This window comes from Oreochromis niloticus, linkage group LG13, assembly GCF_001858045.2.
Source record: "Oreochromis niloticus isolate F11D_XX linkage group LG13, O_niloticus_UMD_NMBU, whole genome shotgun sequence".
NCBI classification, from domain to species: Eukaryota; Metazoa; Chordata; class Actinopteri; order Cichliformes; family Cichlidae; genus Oreochromis; species Oreochromis niloticus.
The window spans coordinates 20,904,856-20,925,585 of NC_031978.2; the positions used below are offsets into that span (position 1 = coordinate 20,904,856).

At 38.3% G+C, this 20,730-nt stretch overlaps 1 protein-coding gene across 2 annotated transcripts in view; it reads right to left on the reverse strand.

Annotated features, from left to right (window-relative positions):
• The window catches only part of wdr27 (WD repeat domain 27), a 42,226-nt gene extending 22,763 nt beyond the window's left edge, over window positions 1–19,463 (reverse strand). The window contains exons 1-20 of one of the 2 annotated variants that reach the window (XR_002064208.2): window positions 19,110–19,463; window positions 18,134–18,275; window positions 17,775–17,899; window positions 17,244–17,357; window positions 17,078–17,129; window positions 16,684–16,754; window positions 16,491–16,605; window positions 16,299–16,401; window positions 14,661–14,752; window positions 14,400–14,464; window positions 13,551–13,663; window positions 12,575–12,648; window positions 8,811–8,880; window positions 8,526–8,597; window positions 8,348–8,448; window positions 7,810–7,899; window positions 6,958–7,079; window positions 5,691–5,824; window positions 5,383–5,480; window positions 3,355–3,476 (exon numbers count right to left, since the gene is read on the reverse strand). Coding sequence is in view for 1 of the 2 variants with exons in the window: in XM_005474036.2 (XP_005474093.1) it covers window positions 3,355–3,476; window positions 5,383–5,480; window positions 5,691–5,824; window positions 6,958–7,079; window positions 7,810–7,899; window positions 8,348–8,448; window positions 8,526–8,597; window positions 8,811–8,880; window positions 12,575–12,648; window positions 13,551–13,663; window positions 14,400–14,464; window positions 14,661–14,752; window positions 16,299–16,401; window positions 16,491–16,605; window positions 16,684–16,754; window positions 17,078–17,129; window positions 17,244–17,357; window positions 17,775–17,899; window positions 18,134–18,275; window positions 19,110–19,256 (2,022 nt within the window). In the remaining variant the exon portion in view is untranslated. The remainder of the gene's footprint in view (window positions 1–3,354; window positions 3,477–5,382; window positions 5,481–5,690; window positions 5,825–6,957; window positions 7,080–7,809; window positions 7,900–8,347; window positions 8,449–8,525; window positions 8,598–8,810; window positions 8,881–12,574; window positions 12,649–13,550; window positions 13,664–14,399; window positions 14,465–14,660; window positions 14,753–16,298; window positions 16,402–16,490; window positions 16,606–16,683; window positions 16,755–17,077; window positions 17,130–17,243; window positions 17,358–17,774; window positions 17,900–18,133; window positions 18,276–19,109) is intronic. The other variant, XM_005474036.2, reaches the window with a different exon arrangement.
• Window positions 19,464–20,730: the final 1,267 nt, after the last annotated feature.

Below are 20,730 nucleotides of genomic sequence, written 5' to 3' on the forward strand. Positions count from 1 at the left end.
TGGCCCGAGTGTAAAGCAAGTTGAGGTAAATGTGACCAAAGTCAGTATCTAAGGGTCAGTGGGTACAAGCCTCCTTCACACCAAAACATATACTTTTCTGTATCTAGCAAGTTACATGAGCATCTGTACAATCGGTAATTATTTATATATATATTTTTTATAATAAAAGTTAATGAGTTTGTTGCTGTTACAAAGCTGGCAAGCATTCTTGTGACTCTTGTATGTAGAGATACCAGTCCCTCCATATCACTGTAAAACGTGAGGCAATAAAAATGCTAACTATATGCTGAATAAATAAATGAGACTTGAATAAATGAATTTTATAGTTTCACTGCGAGTGATGCAATAACTTTCATAGCACTATAATACATGTGGACGCCAGCCCAAGCTGTCTACTTATTAGACACCAACAAATTGAGTCCAGATTGGTTCAAGACAGTGATGTGGAAGTAAGGCCACATAAACCCAGACTGCATCATGGAACAGCTTTACTCCAAGGCCATCATCCAGCATGGAATCTCCTCCTGCCATCCCCTATGGCAGTCTTAATCCTCCTGCGCTACAGAGTAACATTCAAGATGAATGATACTGATGATGGCATGTCCTGTCTGTCTGTCACGGAAATGTTTGTATAACCATGATTTTTGCTTTTAACCATGACCTTTTTCATTCACACCACAAACTTAACACTTTTATTGCCTTAAAAACGATCCGTGTCTTGTGTCTTACGTAACTTGCGAAACACTCATAGATGCCTTATGTAAGACTATTACATCTGCCAAATAGTAGCCCCTTCAAGGGTAAAATGGAAGATGAGGCTCACACCAGTAATCGGTTCCAAGTCAAGCAAATTCTTCGCTTTGTGGGTTAGATCTCAACGTCATCCAATCTGCGTATGGACTGAGGAGATGTCTCTGCCTCTATCAAAGATTGGAGGTTAAGGCTAGGTTTAGTCAGACTATGAATGAGAAAAGACGTGAAAAAGATTTGACAACACTCAGCAACATAAAAACTTAAATATGTGCTTTTAAAAAAATAGCATTTGTATTAAAGAATACTATCATTATCAGGATAAGTGCAATGTTTATGGTGAAAAATCTTTTTTAGTAAAGAGTTCTGTCCCTTTAGGCCACGCAATAATTCAATTCAGTTTTATTTATATAGTGCCAAATCACCACAACAGTCATCTCAAGGTGCTTTATATTGTAAGCTAAAGACCCTAAAATGCAAGAGAGAAAACCTCAACATCAAACAACCACCTGTGAGCAAAAACTTTGCGACAGTGGAAAGAAGAAAACTCCGTCAGAACCAAGTTCAAGCAGGGGGAACCATCTGCTGCGACAGGTTGGGGGTGAGGGGAGGAAGACGGGACAAAAGACATAGTGTGGAAGAGAGCCAGAAATGAATAACTAACGATTAAATGCAGAGAGGTGTGTAAGCACTAAGGGAGAATTTAGGGTCACCTTATCCAGCCCTAACTATATGCTTTATCAAAAAAGAACGTTTTAAGTCTAATCATAAAAGTAGAGACAGTGTCTGTCTTACAAATCCAAATTAGGAGCTGGTTCCACAGAAGAGGAGACTGAAAGTAAGCCTGCTCTATTGGGGTGATACATTACTATGAGGTCTTTAAGATAAGATGGGGCCTGATTATTCAACACCCCGTATGTGAGGAGAAGGGACTGAAATTTGATTCTGAGAAAAGCCAGGATGGAAGTAAAATGCTGTCTCTTTCTAATCTCTGTCAGTACTCTTGCTGCAGAAGTTTGGATCAACTGAAGGCTTTTCTTAGGGAGTTTTAAGGACACCCTGATAACAATGAAGTAATAAATGCATCGACTATTTTTCAGCATCACTCTAAGACAGGATGTTTCTAATTTTAGATATATTGTGTGAATGTAGTCGTACATATTTATTTAACATACACGCTGAAGGACAAAAATGGTCAAAAATGACTCCAGAATTCCTCACAGTGTTACTGGGGGCCAAGGTAATGCCATCAAGAATAAGTATCTGGTTCAACCCAGTATCATGGCAAAACATGTAATAAACACGCCAGTCCACCATTTCACGCTCTGGCTAGGCAAAGCATGAAATGGACACGCATGAAGAAGTTGCTTTACCAGCAGGGGGAGATGCTTCCCCGTGATTATTTTCATGTTTGCTTGGAATAAAATATCTCCCTCTGCTGTCACTGCACCTTACTGCAACTTACTGCAATGTCGGCATGCGTTCATGTGTGAAATGGAGATGGTAAACTGTCTGTGATATCATGCTCAATCATCTAAGGTAAGGAAATCCCCCTAAAAACGCTGGTTTTTAGGAGGCCATTTATGTGATCAATGGTCATGACAATTTGCAGTCAGCCCATTGTTAGTCAGTGGTGCTAAAGTCAATGATTATGCAAATGTACTGTTTATAAGGTTGGGGAAACCTCACCTGACACTGTGGAAGTCACTTGGATGAGTGACGAAATATTTCTCCAACTGGAAAAGCTACATCCACATGAACAGAATGAACCTTTTTTTGGATTGGGTTGTCTGGTTAGACATTTTTAAACACTTAAATTTACACAACACTTAAACCTAAAGCTGTTTCTCTTAAATTATCTTACATTATCTGCTAAAAATGAGAAGCAATTGGAAATAAATTGTTCAAGCACTTGAAGACCATTCACCCATTTTCTTAAAAAGTGAGCCATTTAGAGCCTGGAGCGTTTCCCAGCTGTCGCAGGGCGAGAGGTGGGGTACACCCTAGAAGACGTGCCAGTACACCACAAGGAGACAGACATTAGCCTGCATGTCTTTGGACTGTGGGAGGAAGCTGGAGTTCCTGGACAGGATCCATGCATTCACGGGGACAACATACAAACTCCACACTTAAAGGCTCTAGTGGGTATCAAAAAGTCCTTTCATACTGTAAGTCGCTTATATACACTGTGATGACTGACATTACAACGTAACCAATTACAATCCATCATGCATAAAGGCTGAAATCATCATACATGAAGTTATAAAGCTGGGTTCACATCTACTTCTTTAAATTGAATTTTCAAATATACCGCATACCCAAATGGAAATATTTCAACAGCATTCCAAATACATATAAGAGATTTGATTTAAAAAGCAACATCTTCCAGTTTATGAAACAATTCTGGTTTAGCATGTGGACAAAATATAACTTTACCGCTAGGTGGTTCACTGGTGAGCTGGTGGATATTAAGTGATTAACAAGATGATATATAATAGTATTAGACAAAGATACAATCGAATGGAATTACTATTACACAAGATAAATACATGCATATATGTAACAATGGTAGTTTTTGTCACATGAACAGTCGAATCGCCTCACCTTGTTCTGTGTGATGCAGTGGATGGCTCTGCTGTGGGCATCAGGCACCTCTGAGGCAACTGTGCCTTTGTTCATGTCAAATACTTGAATCGACCGATCTGACCCACACACCAAAACAATGTCTGAAACAGCTTGTTAAGTAATGTTTTAACGTTTATCTCAGAGGACCAGCATCTCAAAGAAAAATAACATACATTTAATCAACTATTTTCTATCATTTACAAGCTTGGTAGCTTTTTAGGGGCATGTGATGTATTCAGTCAAAAACTGAATACAATGGTTTGCCTTCCTGTAGACTCCTTAATTCATTCCATGCTGTTTTATGTAAGTAGACAGAAATGAAAAGAAGGCCTTGTAAGGCCTTATTATGCTGTACACGGACACTCCTACTAAAGCACAGTATTAAAAAATCATGAGATATTTTAATAGTTTTAAAAATCCTAAATGTTTCATACACAATTTGACCTATGAAGGCTGCCATTATTTTATGTGACCAATCAATTTTATGATGTAAACCCGTTGCATCCCACAGCTATCATTACAAAGTCGCTATTTCTGACAGACTTGACAGTTTCCAGAAGAACTTAAAATTACTCTGTCTATGCAACGGATCCATTTCACTAAGAAAAACTGCTCACAAATGCTGTTGGTTATACGTGACAATTTTCACTTATGAGTCTAAATGCTCTCCGATAACAAATGAAACTTCAGTGTTTCGGTTTTTCTTACCCTTCCCAATTCAAGTGCATAATCCTTGCTAAAGTGGCCACTTCAGGACAAATAGCCCTGGCTACCATTCATCTGCAATGAGTGTTGGCTGTCAGTTCACTGTTTACCTCAGCTGTCAATATGTGTCCATGTCTATTTACTATAGAGGAAACAGTAAAACTCTGTGAAAAGAGTCTGATAAGAGTTGTTGAGGATATCCTGAACTTTTCTGTTAATAAATGCTGCTGTTCTTTAAAATGGATCAAACACTTTTAGACACTAAGTGAATAAACTCTCAGACGAATGTAAGCAAACTGTTCAGAGGGAAACTGTGAGTTTTAGGACACTCAAGCCTAATGTTTGCTGGCATAATGCTGTAACAACCAGCTGTTGTTGTTGTTTAGCCGGCTTGTCAGCTGTGCTGAGACGGGAAGGTCACATGTCTAATCTGCTGACAATAACTAATTGCACAAATACTGGGAATAAAAAAGCATGTTTATGCATCTTTGCATGTGTTAGATCCCTGACTTCGGTTCAAGAGATAAGGTGAGGTGAGGAGGAAGAGGATGAGGTGAAAATGAGGGAGAAGAGAGAGCAACGGTGGAGAAGAAGGAAGACATAATTAGAAGGAGACGATGCAAATGCACATGTACAAATGTTAAATGGTCGTATATAGTTTGAAAAAACCTACTGGATCCTAGTTGTACGTATTATTAATAGACTGATTCTAAGTTTATGAGAAGGAATACATTTAGTGTAAGACATACATTATCAATGCAAATTTATGAGTACAATACTTTTTTACTTTTCTTAAATTAACTAAAATAAATAAACTAAACTAAACATTTTGATTGAATTCCAATTAAAATGCATAAAGAATAATTTATGCATTTTGTTGCTGTATGGTGTTCCTCACTTTAATTATATATGCTTTTAATGTTGCATGGATTCTGAAAAGATTTTAAATATATGTATATCTGCATATTAACATATATCATCACCCTACATGCATATTCTTTTTGTTCTGTACATCGTAGGGCAAAGTGATCTAAAGTGGAGCAGAACTGCTCCTGAGAGGACCTCTCATTAGTGGATTTATTGGAAAATAAATGCATCGTAAACCCTCAAATTCCTCACATTCCTAAATACACTACAGAAACCTCATTCATTTACAGGTAGAATCCACGATGGAAGCCCTGCGGCAACATCTAAAGACACCATAGACAAACTGCAGTGGATGACATGGGAAATGTCTGTATATGTGCAGTCTGAACTGAAACACCTCTGCTGTGCGAACAGTGACAACAGGAGAAAGGATACGCGAAAAAAAATCATTGATCGCAGACAAGGCAATGATGTCTGTTGCTGATGTTGTCGTAAAGCATCCAGCCAATGTGCTGACACTCCGCTGATGATATCTAAGGAGAAAAGACAGCTTGAATTTGTCTCACTTTCTTCACAATACATCCATGTGTATACAGCTTCATGACAAAAAAGACTATATAGGAATTCAGCTGAAGACCAATGAAGAAAATACATACATAAACCAACAGTTTACGTAGCATTTATAAGGTTGACATGCTAAACTGTTGTGTATCTATTTACATGTATAAATCACTTGCAATTACCTTTTTATGTCATCGCGCGTGATGTCCAGGTTATACAGGTACAGGTACAGAGAGGGCCCGGATGCCAGAAGTACAAATTTGTCGAGATAATAAAACTGAGCACCTCTAATGGGTTTGGAGAACATTTTGTCACCCTAGCAGAGACAAAAATCAGCCTTAATAGTATTTTTTTAATTATTGAAACATTTGCAAGACTTCAGTTTTACTTACTTGTATACCAGACCACATCTCATCAACACAGACTCACAATTTGGAGTGGTTAACAAACTTTTTCTCACAACTGCAACTCTCAGAAGCCGTTTGTGATCCTGGCTCACCTAGACATAGCCCTTGTCCCTGAAACGACTTGTATTCATTGCCAAGCTGTTTCACAAAAATACCAAGCAGTCAAAGGCTGTAGACCTAGCCAAACTGTCTAACTGAGTGAAAAAAAGCAGGGATGATAAGCATCAGCTATAGGGAGACCTTGGAGCTTAAGGACAGACCCTTGTTTTTACTTGGCATGACAGAGCAACTGAGTGTCCCATTAAATATGATACCCAGTGAGGTAAGGAGGGTCTGCATACGATCAGAGTTTTGGATGCTCCAACTTCAGTTGAGGCTTTGATAGCAAAAGTGCTATCACTGCGCCAAGAAACACATTATTTCATAATTGCATTAATTTGGCTTTTTGTGTTGGCCTCCTTGTTTTTAAATTCCATTAGTTTTCTAATTAGCAGTGGAAACAGTGAATTGAGCAAGTTCTGTACAAACATGTCCAAGATACAATCTGATCGTTACATAGAAATTGTCCTATTATAAAGGTGTGCTATGACTGAATTTTATGAACCACAGATGGAAATGGAAAAAGTTTGAGCATTTTACCTAACCATTAACACATTGGAATGACAGAAGGAGATCTGTAGGGGACTAAAATCCTTCCAACAATCACACTGATCTTTGAAAACACAAGAAAAATGTGTGGAGCTATCTATTAGTTATCTGTAGTCATTTTATTGAACTTCTACATCTATTTTAATTTTTTTTAGACCTTCGGAGAGAGGACATTTTTGCAATATGAGGTCACTCTGGCTGGTCTTTATTACACTGGTTTTTATGGTTAGAACTTGGACTTCCAAGGAATGAGGGAAATTTCATAAAGGCTTAAAGTAGGCCATGTAGTTGTGATGGGAGATTAAGGTGACAGGGAGTGAAAGTAAGATAAAAAAAAGAGAAGAAGAAAAATAAGACACCGGTATAAGTATATGTGCATTCACTGGGGATTTACCATGATAATGGCAGGCTCTGAGTTACAGTGAGTCCAGATTTGGAGTGACAGGTCTTCTGACGCACTCAGCCACCACCGTCTGCTAAGGCTCCAGCTCAAACTGCTTATTGGCTTGTCATGCCCTAGATAAAAGAAGGCACGACTTTACTAACCTGGTAATACAGAGTGTGGCTACAACATCTACTTTTATGGTACTGCTAAGAGAGCCAGGCAGACAGAAGAGAATAGGCTTGTGGTGACCTACGTGTCACCTCAGCTTCTCTCCATTTATCTCTGCTGCCCCCTTGTGGAGACCTGTGATCCAGCTGCACTTCAGCCATCGAGTGATGCCTGACATGCACGGGTATTCTTTCTTTGTCTGTCAGTGTTAATTTTACTGCCCGGGACCACTCGTCTCAGAAATGCTTTAATCTTTCACACTGTATATAATAGCGACATATGCTTAGTTTAAAACTAAAAGGTCTCAGAAGAGAATGTGAGCCTTTCAACAATTATTGCTCTGGAACATAAGCAAACCACACTATTCTGGTAACAGAGAGCTCAGTGTTTAGTTTTTGACAGTGATAGCTTAGTGAGTTAACTAGAATTTTCTTTAAAACTCTCATGTCAAGCCACACATCCATTTCAGAGTAGGTCCAGGTTATTCAGAAGAGCCCAAATGAGTTATCCAAGCCGAGAGCAGACTTATTATTATTAACATCCTTCTTATCTCTGTGAGGTGCCAACTCTTAAACCTTAGCATCATTTGAATCAGTTAAGGAAGTTGTATGTCAAACATAAAAAAAACTCTTTTGATTAGAAACACAAAAAATATCAAACAAAAGTATGGGTACTCATCTCTGCATCGCACACCTATATAGACAGCTGGAGCGCCAGTAAGGCAGGACTTGTACAGTAACAGTGTGCTGTCTCCAAGACCACACAGGATTTGTTTTCCATCACCTTGGGAGGGACAAGGAAACACAGGATTGTTTTATTAGGATTTTTCAGTCCACAGTTGATTTATTATAGCCAAAAATAGTAAAGCAGCCTTTAAGACACAACTGTGAAATGTTGTGTTTGAAAGAGGAACATTCATCTTGAGAAAACAGCAACAGTGAAACTGTTTCTAATATACTGCCAGCTATTTTTCATAAATTATTGTTACCTTACTTCACCCTTACAGCACAGGATGGACAATACTATATGCAGTCGACAGTTATTAGATCTACTAACGGTTCGACATTGGCAGGTGTTTCAAATACAATCCCAAATCTGTTCACTCATGATCTTTATCTTTATTTAACCTGATTAATAACCTCAAGCTTTAGCATTTCAACTGTTTAAATAATCGTTAAAAAAAGACATAATAATAATAGACAAAAAGACAAAATTACTCATATTGACCTACCTGAATACTGAAGGCATGAGACATGCTTCTTCACGCTCACACCAGCACACGGGATAGCCGGTGCCGCACCGTCTGGTGGGTAATCTTTAAGGAGGGAACCTCTAAATGGCAAAAGTATGTTCACTATTCACATTTTATTAACACTGTCTTTTAAATGAAATTAGCATAGGTTGCTTACGTATTTCCATCAGCCTTTTTTCTAGAGGAAGAATTTTTTTGAACGTTTGTTTTGGGTGAAAACATGATCCTCCTGAAAAGAGGATAAACTGAATTAAAAAAAACCAAACATATACAAACAACAAAACCAAATTTTGCTCTGTTGTATAGCAACTATATTTTTACCTAACAAAAAGGAAATAAGAGATTAAAAAATAATTAAGCGAATAAGTGCTTTAAACTTTGGACAGTCCAGTAAACTGTAATCTGATTATCTATCTGGCAAAAAGTTATTCTGTGATCATACCTCGGGGCACTAGTATATCCAGATGACTTCACTTTACAGTGGAAAACCAGAGGCTGGTCCTTTACACCTCCTTCATTAAAAGATAAGATGCTCATTAGGACACCAGGGAAGAAGTGTGTATTATAAGGAGTATATATGTCTGCATTTCTAAAACACGAATCAATAGATGGTGCTGTGGCAGGATGAGGTAAGACTCTTTAATATCGCTAAAATTACAATATATCTACCAGTATAGTGAAGCAGTTTCATATTTTAAAAGGAGGATTCAAGATTTCTGGGTGACCACTCCATGCTGTAAGCATTAAGTGTATCAGCCATGAACGGTGATGGTTCACTATGAGCTCACTTTTTCCACAGCCATTAAAATTTGTGAGCACTTCCAAAAACTGTTCTTCTGTCAAACAAAGGGGAAGTAGGAAAAGGTCATATAGTCTCCAAGGCCAGGCGTATATATACGTACACACTCTCTGGTCACATTAGGTACACCTTTCTGATGCTGGATTGAACCCTCTTTTGCCTTCAGAACTGCCTTAATGTTTGATTATATAGATTCAACAAGGTTCTCTTTAGAGATTTTTATTCATTTTGACATGACAGCATCATACAGTTGCTGCAGATTTGTGCATTGCACATCCTTAAAGCGAATCTCCCACCCCACCACATCCCAAAGGTGCTCTATTCGATTGAGATCTGGTGGCTGTGGAGTTGATTTGAGTACAGTGGGCTCACTTTTATGTTCCAAGCTTATCCCGCTGGAAGTATCCATCTAAAAATGTGCAAACTGTAGCATTTAAATGATGCTCAGTTGGTACAAAGGTGCCCAAAGTGTGCCAAGAATTCATGCCAGTGATGAGAGGATGGAAACTTCTGTATGTTTAAACATGTTTCAGTGTACAAAACCTGAATTGCATAATTCACCTGGTATTACAACAGTTACATAGTATTTAAATGTTAGGCAAAGTATTAGTCCTTTTAAGTTCTGTGAGACTGGTGGCTTACATGCAAAACCACCCTCCACTCCTCCAGTGTGTTGTGAGACAGCATACTAAGTAGCTTTTGCTGCTCCAGAACAGATTACATGTTGAAAAGTAAGCATTTTAGGCCAATTAAATGGAGACGCAATCACTTGGCGTTGCTTAATGGCCCTATTGATCTCCTGCTGATGTATAATGGTGCTTTAGTTTTATGGGGCAGTAAAAATCCCATAATTTACGCTGACTTTACAGTAGACAGTTATTTGAAGCTAAGTGAGAGTTTCAGACAAATTTCCAAGGAAAGTCATATGTGCGTAAAATCACAGCAGTTTGCTGTGCGCTTGTTTTATGGCATTCATTACGAATTAGCCTAATGACAAAAGTTATTCAAAGATGTTTCTTAATATTCAAATCCTTTAGTCTGGTTCAGCACATCAGGATGTTCATTGTCTAATGGAACAGCTACAACGCCCAAAATCTTTCTGCTCACAAAGTGAGACAGCTGTATGCTCTCCTCAGGTGTTTACCTGTTTACCTCCTGAGTTACTAAATAGGACATTATTCAAATATTCAAACACTGAGGTCAGCATATGTGTATGTCAGGAATCCCTATGATCCAGGTTTCAGGCTGTAAACACTCAGAATCTGATAGTTGTTCCACTCTTGTCTCTGTTTATCCCTAATATGGTCATTTGTGGCACAGATCTCTGCCCCACCCACCCACCAACCTGTTGTTAATGAAGGGAAGCCAAATACAAACAAAATTACTTAAAGGGAGCCAAAATGGCTTGCTACAGATAAAAGCTATTCTAGCTGAGCTTACAAAAAGCACATAGGAGAGCCCATTTGAAATGTCCAGTACTTTTTTGTTTGTTTATTTGTTTTATAAGAATTAGCTAACCAAGTCTTGTTCTCAGTCAGTCAACATTACATTAGCTGTGTCACAGCTTTACTGACCTGTGACGAGAAGAGCAGACAGTAGCAGACAGCAATGCGAGTAGAACTAAAAGTATCAGAGGCACCTTAGTAAAGAGTGACAGAACTACATTACAAACATGAAGCTAAAGTAAGGCCACAGTGTGTGGTCTGCATCAAGGTAACTGCTCTTTTTTATTTATACCTTGTAAAACTACGTGCCCACATATTTAGGTATAGACCAAGGTGACGTTGAGAACCTCGGTTTCTCTAGCTCTCTTTGATCTGGTTTCACAGAAGATTTTTTTTCTGCCATCCAAGATTTTACATCTTCAATACAATGGAGGCAATTAATATTCCTTGGATCACAATGTTTTAGTGGGAGATTCAACTCATACAGTGGGTCCAATCATTTTCAGTTCATTATCTGCACTTTATTTTCTGTTCATTCTGTGAGAGAAGATCCTGTAGATCACAGCAGTTTAGTGGGACTTGCAGAGTCCAACGGCTTCTAGTGCTTCAAGGAGTAGGCATGACGTGAAAAGGAAAGGAAACTCTATTGTGCTCCACATTGTCTGCTTTTCATTGTTTCTTTATTTCATTTTATTCTTAATAAATTGTGACAGCTCAGGTCAAACAGTAAAGCTGTCTATTCTCCCTGACAGAGAAATCTAAATGAATCAGATTCACATCTGCAGTATTTTCATGCTGACTGATAGGACTGATCTGATCACTCTCTATGGAAAATGTGTGTTGTGCATTGCTCTTCTTCTGTTTTACTAGTTCCCTGAAATCCTTTCTATAAAATGACTTAATTCAAGCAACAGCACTCTGGGGTTATACGACACATCATGCAAAAAGTAACAGCAGCTGATTATAATCATCTCAAAAAGCCAGGTTCAGTGCATGATTCTGTTACACAGACATCTACTGTACACTTACAGCTCTTTTTTAAAGGCACCTTCAGCGGTCTCGCACACATGCAATGGAAGAACAATTCTATTTCCAAGGATCTTGGAGGTTTATTGCATAATTTGTATACAATTGTGTCGATAACTTTAAGAATACAGAGGTGCATGGAGAGCAGCATGCTGGGTTAGTGTGTAAACGTTTGTGGTTTTTGGTCACCCCCTGCACAGTCTGGCACTGGCAAATTCCTCAACTCCAGCTGTGAGGAGACAGCTAATACTGCCTCTCAGCACTACCTCTCTGTATGATGTATGTATGTAAATGTCAGTATTTCGTAGGTCGCTCCAGGAGAACAGTTGCAAGTTGCCAGATCCCAATCATAAACTTTATCTGTGATCCTAATGGTCCACCAGAGAAACACAAACAGGCTCACTTTACCTATGAATCCACAACAGGAAGAAGCAGCCAGTCAAAAAACCGGGTTAATGTAAGAGAAACCATCAGTCTGCATGTGCTGCTCTAACTGAAGTACCTGTTTATGAAAACAGACAGTCGTATAAAACCCCAACAAAATGAGGGGAAGGAATCTTTAAATTGTGAATGTTTGCAGTTAATGAAGATGTTCTCAGTAACTCCTGAAATTGCCAAGCAGACTTTTATTAACCCAACAGTAAAATTGAAGAGGAACAAATCCCCCGAGATTGCATCAGAAAAGACCTCCAGTGTTAAATAAAATCCTTGCCAAATCAAGCATGCGGAGCTACCTGCTGTGGCAACCCCTTGTGAATAAGGGAGCTGTTGAAAGTAGCTTTTATATGTGGTCAAGCAAAAAAAACAGATAATGAGCCAGTCGTGAAATAAACTACAAAAAGGGTCACATTTTTAAAGCTCAAAGTCATCAGATAGTAGTAGTTTTCTTTTTATTCTGTGTGTATAAGTGAGAGATGAGTGTTTGGGGATGCTGACCTTTCTTTTTAGGATGGCTGGGTTCCTTCCTCTTTAGCTCAGTATTGAGGGGAGAATTGGGCAGCGGAGGAGAGCTGAAAACAAGAGAGGGGTGAAATGGAGGGGAGGGCTGGGGGAGTTACTGGAAATGAAGGAGCACAGCATTTTCCACTCTTATGGATTATTAGCCCCTCTGATTTCCAATGCCATGATATTGTTGACTCATGAAAAACCAGATGGCATGAATGTTTGTAATAGAGGAAGTTAATATGGAAATGTCAGAGTCAGAGGGCATTAGAGGCAGGAGGCCAACTTTACAAACAGTCCACAATCATATATAATACTGCCGGTGAGCTCAAATGACCAGACTAACAAAACTGTATAAAGGCATTGTTTTTGCAAGTTGTAACTATCCCAAATGATTATGCTTTGGCTGAAAAATAGCAAATTTGTTAAAGTAGACAAAAAACACATTAAGTTGATGAAATTAGCCCTTATTGGTGCTGCTGGACTTTGCTAGGTAATCATTTATGGAGTTACGGGTAATGGCTGAATGAATGTTCCTTCTTTCTCAGAGGACAATTTAAAATCTTTGGCATTTAAAAAGTAATCTTATTGTGACTGTTAGCAAATTTAAAAGTATAAAGTGCAATCACTCACTAACCAGTGCAGTTTTGTGCTTGGTTCAAATAGCTGAAAAACACTTATTTTTTCTGTCATTTGTAGACTTTTTCATCTTCTTTTATTTTATTTTTTACAAAACAAGTAGCTGAAATGCTTCTTATTGTACTACTCATAAAAATAAAAAGCAAAACACAGTTTCAGACCTCAAGTAGCTTCACTACAAGGGCACAGTGTCCCCCATCAAGTTCTATTAATAAACTTGAATTTTGGTTTGATCAGTAAGATGAAGTGAGTAAAAAAAAAGGTTTTGTCACTGTAGATCATCAAAATATTGTATCGCTACCTAATATCTTTCAGTTAACTCCAGCTTTACCTTGGGAACACTGAAAATCCTTCGCCACAAGCCAAGGGCCTTCCTAGGTCACATAGACGCACCTCCAACATGACCACACATGGGGTAAACAAAGAGCTCACTAACATCAGCATCTGTGTGGGAAATAAATTCAATCAATTAAAATTTTAATAAAAGAAAAAACAGTATTCTTTTAGTAATAATATATACATAAACATGTGTTTTAAGCTGTTAATGAATGTTTTGTGTGTATGTGTGTGTTTTACATTGCCCTAGACTGTGAGAACATTAAATACTTACTACTGTTTTACATAAAAGTTAGCCATAGGTGAACCATAAACTCGGTTATTTAGTAGAAGTTTTAAGAAAAGAACAAAGCAAAGCTGTTTAGGGATTGGTTTTAATGCTGCAGCTATTTTCAAAAATATTGTATGTTTACATACCAGATATAGTACCAGACATGGGGACAGGTGGTGGGTGCATTTACACTCCAACAATCATAAAAGTTAATTTGTTAATATTCTAATGCTGGGAATATGTATAACTGTTTACATTTATTTCCTACAGAGTTTATTATATTTGGCAATTATCCAAAAGCCTATGGAAAACCACTTTTTTCTATAATGTTGTTCTAGCTTGCCTACAAATAGACTGCTGCACTTTATTTTAATTTCTACTTAGAACCTTCAAAGGTTCAGTGACTGCATGTTGCATGGTTGTGACACCAGTGAAATTGGTTTGCAGACAAACACACATTAAAAACATTATATCGCACTATCATAACTAGTAAATCCTTTATACTAAAAACAATACCAGCAACACTGTATTAATGATAGAAGTCAAGCTGAAAAGGTTAATGGAAATACTCACAGAGTTATCACACCCTGGAGAGATGGTCCATGACCCAGCCATGGCGATGCTCAGCTTAGGGTAATCTACAAGAATGAAAATCATATTCATCATCATGTGGTATCACATTTAAAAAAAGAAATGGAAGCAACTATTAAATTGATCTTTTAATGTCTCACCAGTGGAATCTCTCAGGGGAAACCACATGTTTTATTGGAGACATACCTGAGTTTCTTAAAGAAAGACAGAATGATCGGAGGAGCCACATCCCCAGCAGCCTACCTTTGAAATATAGCGCCGTTACCAGTTCAGACGTAGCCAGATCGACCACATACAGACCATCAGAGCTTCCAATACAAAACCAGCTGTTGTCACTGCAGGGCCCCCAAACAGAAACATATGGAAAAACCATGTTAAAGGATTTTCTCGCAAAAGAATTTTTCATTTGGGGTCAGACAAACGACACAAAAGATCAACATACTGATGTGATGAAGTGGCAAGACATGTACACCATAAAAGTATAGGCTTTGATTCAAGTTACCTTTGACTTCATGTAGTCTAAACTATATACATTCAGCACACTGGAAACTAATACCACAGAGAAGAAAGGAGCTCTGCTCTTTTATCCACTTCCTGCTCTGGGCTGCATGCTGAGGTTTTGAGTTTGCGGGCAATTTATGTTTGGAAGGTTTTACATTTTTGTGCATCATTATTTTCATACTACTATGTGGAATCTTACTTGAGCAAAGCCCGTGTGCTACTTTAGTTTGGCACATCAAGCTGCAGTGTGAGAAACATACATAACATGCTTTAGTTCCCTAGTGTCATATGCCACAAATACTCCCAATGTATTTATATATTTAAGCTTTCCTTTTCACTCTGACACGTCAGCATCACTGCTGCTTCAAGCTGTCCACCCCCACAACATCCACAAGTCTCCAGAGCAAGATTTATTTATTAGTACCCAAATTTATAGAAACATACTCGCAGGGAATGATGAGCTGGAAGTCCAAACTGTACTGCTGTAATAAATCAATTATTTCAAATGTGTGCTGTCTGAATAGTGTCTAAACATTGATGCTAACAGTGACTGTAAATGATTACTTTGTCTTATACATTGAATATGTGGCTTGCAAAGAAACTTCAACAGCTTCAATGATCACACACTGACTCTGCTTCCACTTGTTCTATATTTCACTCTAACAGTAAAGTGTGAAGTCAGTAAGTCGCTGAGCTCTGCACTGAGATCACAAGCTTTCCTTACAGCAATTAGGAATCATACAAATCTAGTCATGTCTAAGTGTTTTTCAAGTGCCTGCCTCCTGTCACAGCAACAATATGTTTCAACGGTCTGAAACTTTATGCTTCGAGACAGCAGTTTCCCGCGACGTGTGAAGTTTCCTTCAGGTTTCCTGTGAGTGTGTGAACACGTGCAGCAATTAGTCCATACGGATGTGGTATGTCGTTAAGGACTTTTTTTTCCAGGAGCTTGTGACACTGTGTTAATGGCAAAAATATGCAGCTATTTTTTTTTTTTATTTGACATATGTGTTATAAGTCATTTTGCTAATATTTTCCTGGATGACATACAATTTGCACTTTGTGGAATAATGAACAAAATAGGACCCTTGAGAATACATATAGCTGACAGTCATGCTTTATTAAGATTCCCTGTCAAAAATGAAGAGAACCAGATCTTTCTTGTGCTAAAATCAAACAATATGATCCACTGAGAGGGAGGAAGGGAGTGAATGAACGGCTTGGATCTTGTTTTTTCTTGTGACTGATGAATGAAGTAAACTACATCTACAACTCTACAACTAATCCAGCCATCCACACTGTTTAGTTCATGTAGTTTTACCAGTTTAAAGGAAGTTGCAATAAGGGTCAAGACACCTATTCCAGCTAAGCTGTACTTACTTTTCTTGGTCACCGTTGATGTCTGAAAGAGGCCTACATAAAGCCATTTTGAGAACAGGTTTTGAAGTCTCCACTTTATCAGCAGATGATTTTCCAACACACCCTGGAAGAAAACATTCAAAAGTAGGTTCAAAGTAACTGAGTGAACTTTTCCAACTAGTTTAAAGAACTGTCTGTTTCATGTCACGTCACCTGCTTGATGGCTCACACTCTCTTGGTGCATTTGATGTCTTTTTTCCATCTTCTCAAGGTCCATTTTGGTCACTAGGTGACACTTGTGGTCGTCACTGAGAGAAAAGCACCACACCTAAAACAGACAAGTCTTTCAGCTTGTGGAATTTCAGTGTCTGAGCCTTTTGAGCTGCGGCGTGCTTCAGTCACCAACCTGTCCATCAGTTGAACCGGTGATAAGATGCCTGTGCTCTTCCAAGAAGAATGCAGTGAGCAGTGGAGAGGCTAAAGGATTAAAGAAGTTCAATATTTTCAAACCTTCAAATTGAAACCTATGGTTGAATAATCATAACTAATTGATTTTATGCTAATGGGGTGGCTTCTATCACAGGAACCCTGGGTACAGAAGAGAGAAAACCCCAGAAAGAGATACCAATCCTTAACCAACAACCTAATCTGACATCCCAGTTTTTCCAGTCCTATTTTAAAATAGAGTTATCATTTCTACTGTACAAAGTGAATAAGAGTATTGCAGGCTAAAGGGGCCAAGCTCAAAAGAATGAGTGTTTACCACTTCACCAACATGATTTAAAATATTTACATCATACCTGAAAGCACAAACGACTGGAAGAAAACAGCTTCAGTTTTTAAATCCCACACCTGACGAGACAAAATTAAAAAGCTAAAAGTCCAAGTAAGGTGTGCACAATTTGTTTTTCTAAACCATTACACATCACTGTGCCTAAATAAAAAGTGTAAAATTTAAAGTAATACCCTAAAGGTGCGGTCTTCTGATGTGGTGACGAGGATATCGTTATTCCAGGGACAGAACTCTGCTGATGTTACAGGTCCCAGGTGGCCCGTCAAGGTACGGATCGTTTCTGGTCTCTGATGTGGGAAACAACAGTAAAACTTGAGTAAGAACAAGTGGTGATTACTGTCTTGTAGTAAATGTTTTTTAAAAAGTCAATGAGCTGACTGTAGCTCAGCAGGCAGTGCAGGTCATCTACTAATCTTAAGGTCAGGTTTAATCCCTGGCTGCTGCAGCTTGCATACAAAATATCCTTGCACAAGATCTTAACCTCAAGTTGCTCTCTGCGTTCATCGGAGTGTAAATGTGTATGAATTTTAGACAGAGCATAGAAAAAACTGCTTGTATGAATGTGAATTGGTGAATGAGGCACAAGTTTTAAAAGTGCTTTGAGTGATCAGGTAGAGTAGAAAGTGTAAGAACAAGTCCATTTACAACCCTTTAGCTTAAATGCATTGACCAAGTGGAAGACGTGCAGCATGATCATCTGGTACCTTTAAGCTGAGAATACATGCAGTTGCTCCCGTGCATGCAGCCACTCGTGCATCAGAGAAACAAAATGAAAGATGAACAACCTCCCCCAGCAATGTCCCGATAATTGTTCCAGCTGCAACTTTACCTGCAAACCAAAAACTTTGTCTGCTTACATTTAAACTTAACTCAGGAAAATGATCATTTTCACTACATGACGTGATATGAAGCGTGTGGTAAAGTTGCTCTGCAACATTACAAAACAGAGCTTTATAATGGGGAAAAATGTGTGTGATTTGGCATGGAGAAACTCTTTACTGCAGAGCACTGCTCACAGCACACAACAATTCAGGGTCAAACACAAGGAACTATGTATCGTTACCTTCCTGTGTTCTCTTCTGGCACAATTCAATATCCCAGACAATGACGTAATCAGCAGAGGCGGAGCAGAGGATAACGGGACTGCTTCTTTTTCCAAAAGTCAGGGCACTGATGTCACCATGGTGACCAGTTAGCACGAGGGGCTATAAAAAAGAATTATAAAAAATACTTTAGTAAAGCATAAAGAATGGTCAATGGTCAAGAAGGTCAATGACATAGCAGCTCATGTATCTCACGATCCATTACAATTCACAGGTAATCGCCTGTAAAGTGACAAACATGACCTTGATCTCTAGCACAATTTTAAACGAAGATCTATTTAGTAGGTTCCCTACTGTCTGACAAAAACACCAGGCCATTTGTGATTGTGACAAAATGAAACATTCAAATATATAAAAGATGAGTGGATAGTGTAAGTTTGTTTGCCTGTTTGTTCATAAGAGTTTCACAGGTTTTACCATTTTTAAGTGTACTATGCTGGAATCCACATAATCTGGCCCAGGGCTAGTAAATGTGTAAGACAGAGAAGTTAAACAGCCACCTGCTGGCTTGTTTGGGTTAGTGACACAGTTTCTTCCAGATTAGTTTACCTTGAAACAAACTGGCTGGCAAAATGACAATAAAATCCTTCATCTAAGAGGAAAAGCGATCTGCCCAGACGTGGCTTGTTCTCGCGATTATGGCACCAGTGAATTAAGTAGCGAAAAAGAAAGTTGTCTGAATGCAGATGAACTGTTTGTTTAGTTTGCCATGATATGCTAAATCTAACGTGCAAATCTGGTAGATTTATTGTAAACTTTGCTGCAGCATTTCAGTAGGAATCCATCTCTGTGGGTCAAACATTCAAACATATACTTTTTAATGACATTTTTGTGTATATATGATTTTTTTGAGATATATTAAATTGTTCTGACGCTCTGTAGCCAGAGTGCGGACCATGGTGCAGACACTAACAAATTACTTAAAAACTAACAAACCTTCTGCTTTCCGTCTTTTGTGCTGTAAACGAGCACTTCCTTGCCGTGCCGTGGTATGCTAAAGTAAGAGTAACAGCATGCGAGCTGCCGGTGAGACAGGAGTCTGTCACAAGTCAAACTGAGCTTTTCAGTCAGCATCTTTGCCATCTGTCACAGGCTAACACCGTGACACGAACCTCCGCCTGCTGTGTTACGATCGTAACGCTAATTATCTCCTGGAAGAAGTAGGTGGAGCGTCATTATTAACTGTGTGTGCATACTCATACAGTTACTGTCGTTATTATTAACTGTCCGTGCTCGTCGACGCTTTAATCGCTTTAGAAATGTTGATCGTTGCTATGACACCGAACAGATTTCCGTCACGACAGATCGTCTATGTGGCAGCGTTTCACTCAAGTCGCAATACTAATGCTAGGCACGCAAACACGCACTGATTCCTGGTTTTATTCTCTCACGTGCTTTAATCACGTTTGTTGTTTTTAAAATGTCTTCACGCAACATTTCGATCATCAAAGCTGTACGCTTGGCCCAGTTTATGTAGCTTTTGCATCCAACTCCAGAAGTATTTGGACTTAGGGTTAGAGTGGAGCTTCTCTAATAAACCATCCGTACTTGTACTTCACCATTTGACCGCAAGATGGCAGTCCTCGTTAGATTGTGTGCTTCTTTCTCTTTAAAAAAAAAATAGAGTGATTTGAGTAACAATCTAACATATATTTATGCAACAGAGTTACTTAATTCAAATTAAATATGAAAACTTAGGTGGCATTATTGATTACAAGTTTATTTTGAGCTTGTGTTTATATTGTTAATGTTGCTCATCATTATTAAGCTATAAATAATTTTATATTAAATATTTTATATTATTGTTAGTTGTGGTGCTAGTAGTAGTATGCGCACAAGTTTTTTTTCAGGATTTTATTATATTATAATTTTTTTACAAGTTGCTGGCGACCCACAGAAAAGATGATTCCATCAGAGAGAAAAAAAGATGTTCAAGCTAATTGCATTAAAAAAAATAAAATACAATAAAAACAGTCCGATTACATCTGTAAATAAGCTCGTTACAGATTTAATGATAAACTGATAAACAGGGACAATATACTCAGTGGCATATTCAGTCTGCTTACAGAAATTCACTTTAAGCATTTTTAAAGCAAAATAAAAGCATACATAATAATAACAATAATAATAATAATAATGATGATATCGCTTTTATTAATGCTTTTGATGGACTTCACATTGCACCCTTGTTCCTAAAGCGTTCTGTAAAAAGAAAGTTCTTCATGGCGAAACGAAGAACCAATTTCTGCAGTAGAAGACATCAGAGGACAAGAAGTCTTAAGTGGATTTCGAGTCATCCTGTTTGCTAACGGTTTATAAAAAGCACTAGCGGAAATGAGGGTTGCTGGGCTCAGTAACCTAAAAATCAAACTGGATCTTGTTGATTTGTTGCAAAAGGAATCGGGAAGTAAAAGTTATCAGGCCTTATTTCAGTTTTTAAAAGAGGGGAACCTGTTTGATTTGAGGTTTTTTTGTTTGTTTGTTTGTTTTTTGAGCGTCGTTAGAGCGTCGTCAGACCATACTCCATACCAGTTGGTGGCGGTAATGCACCTTTCAG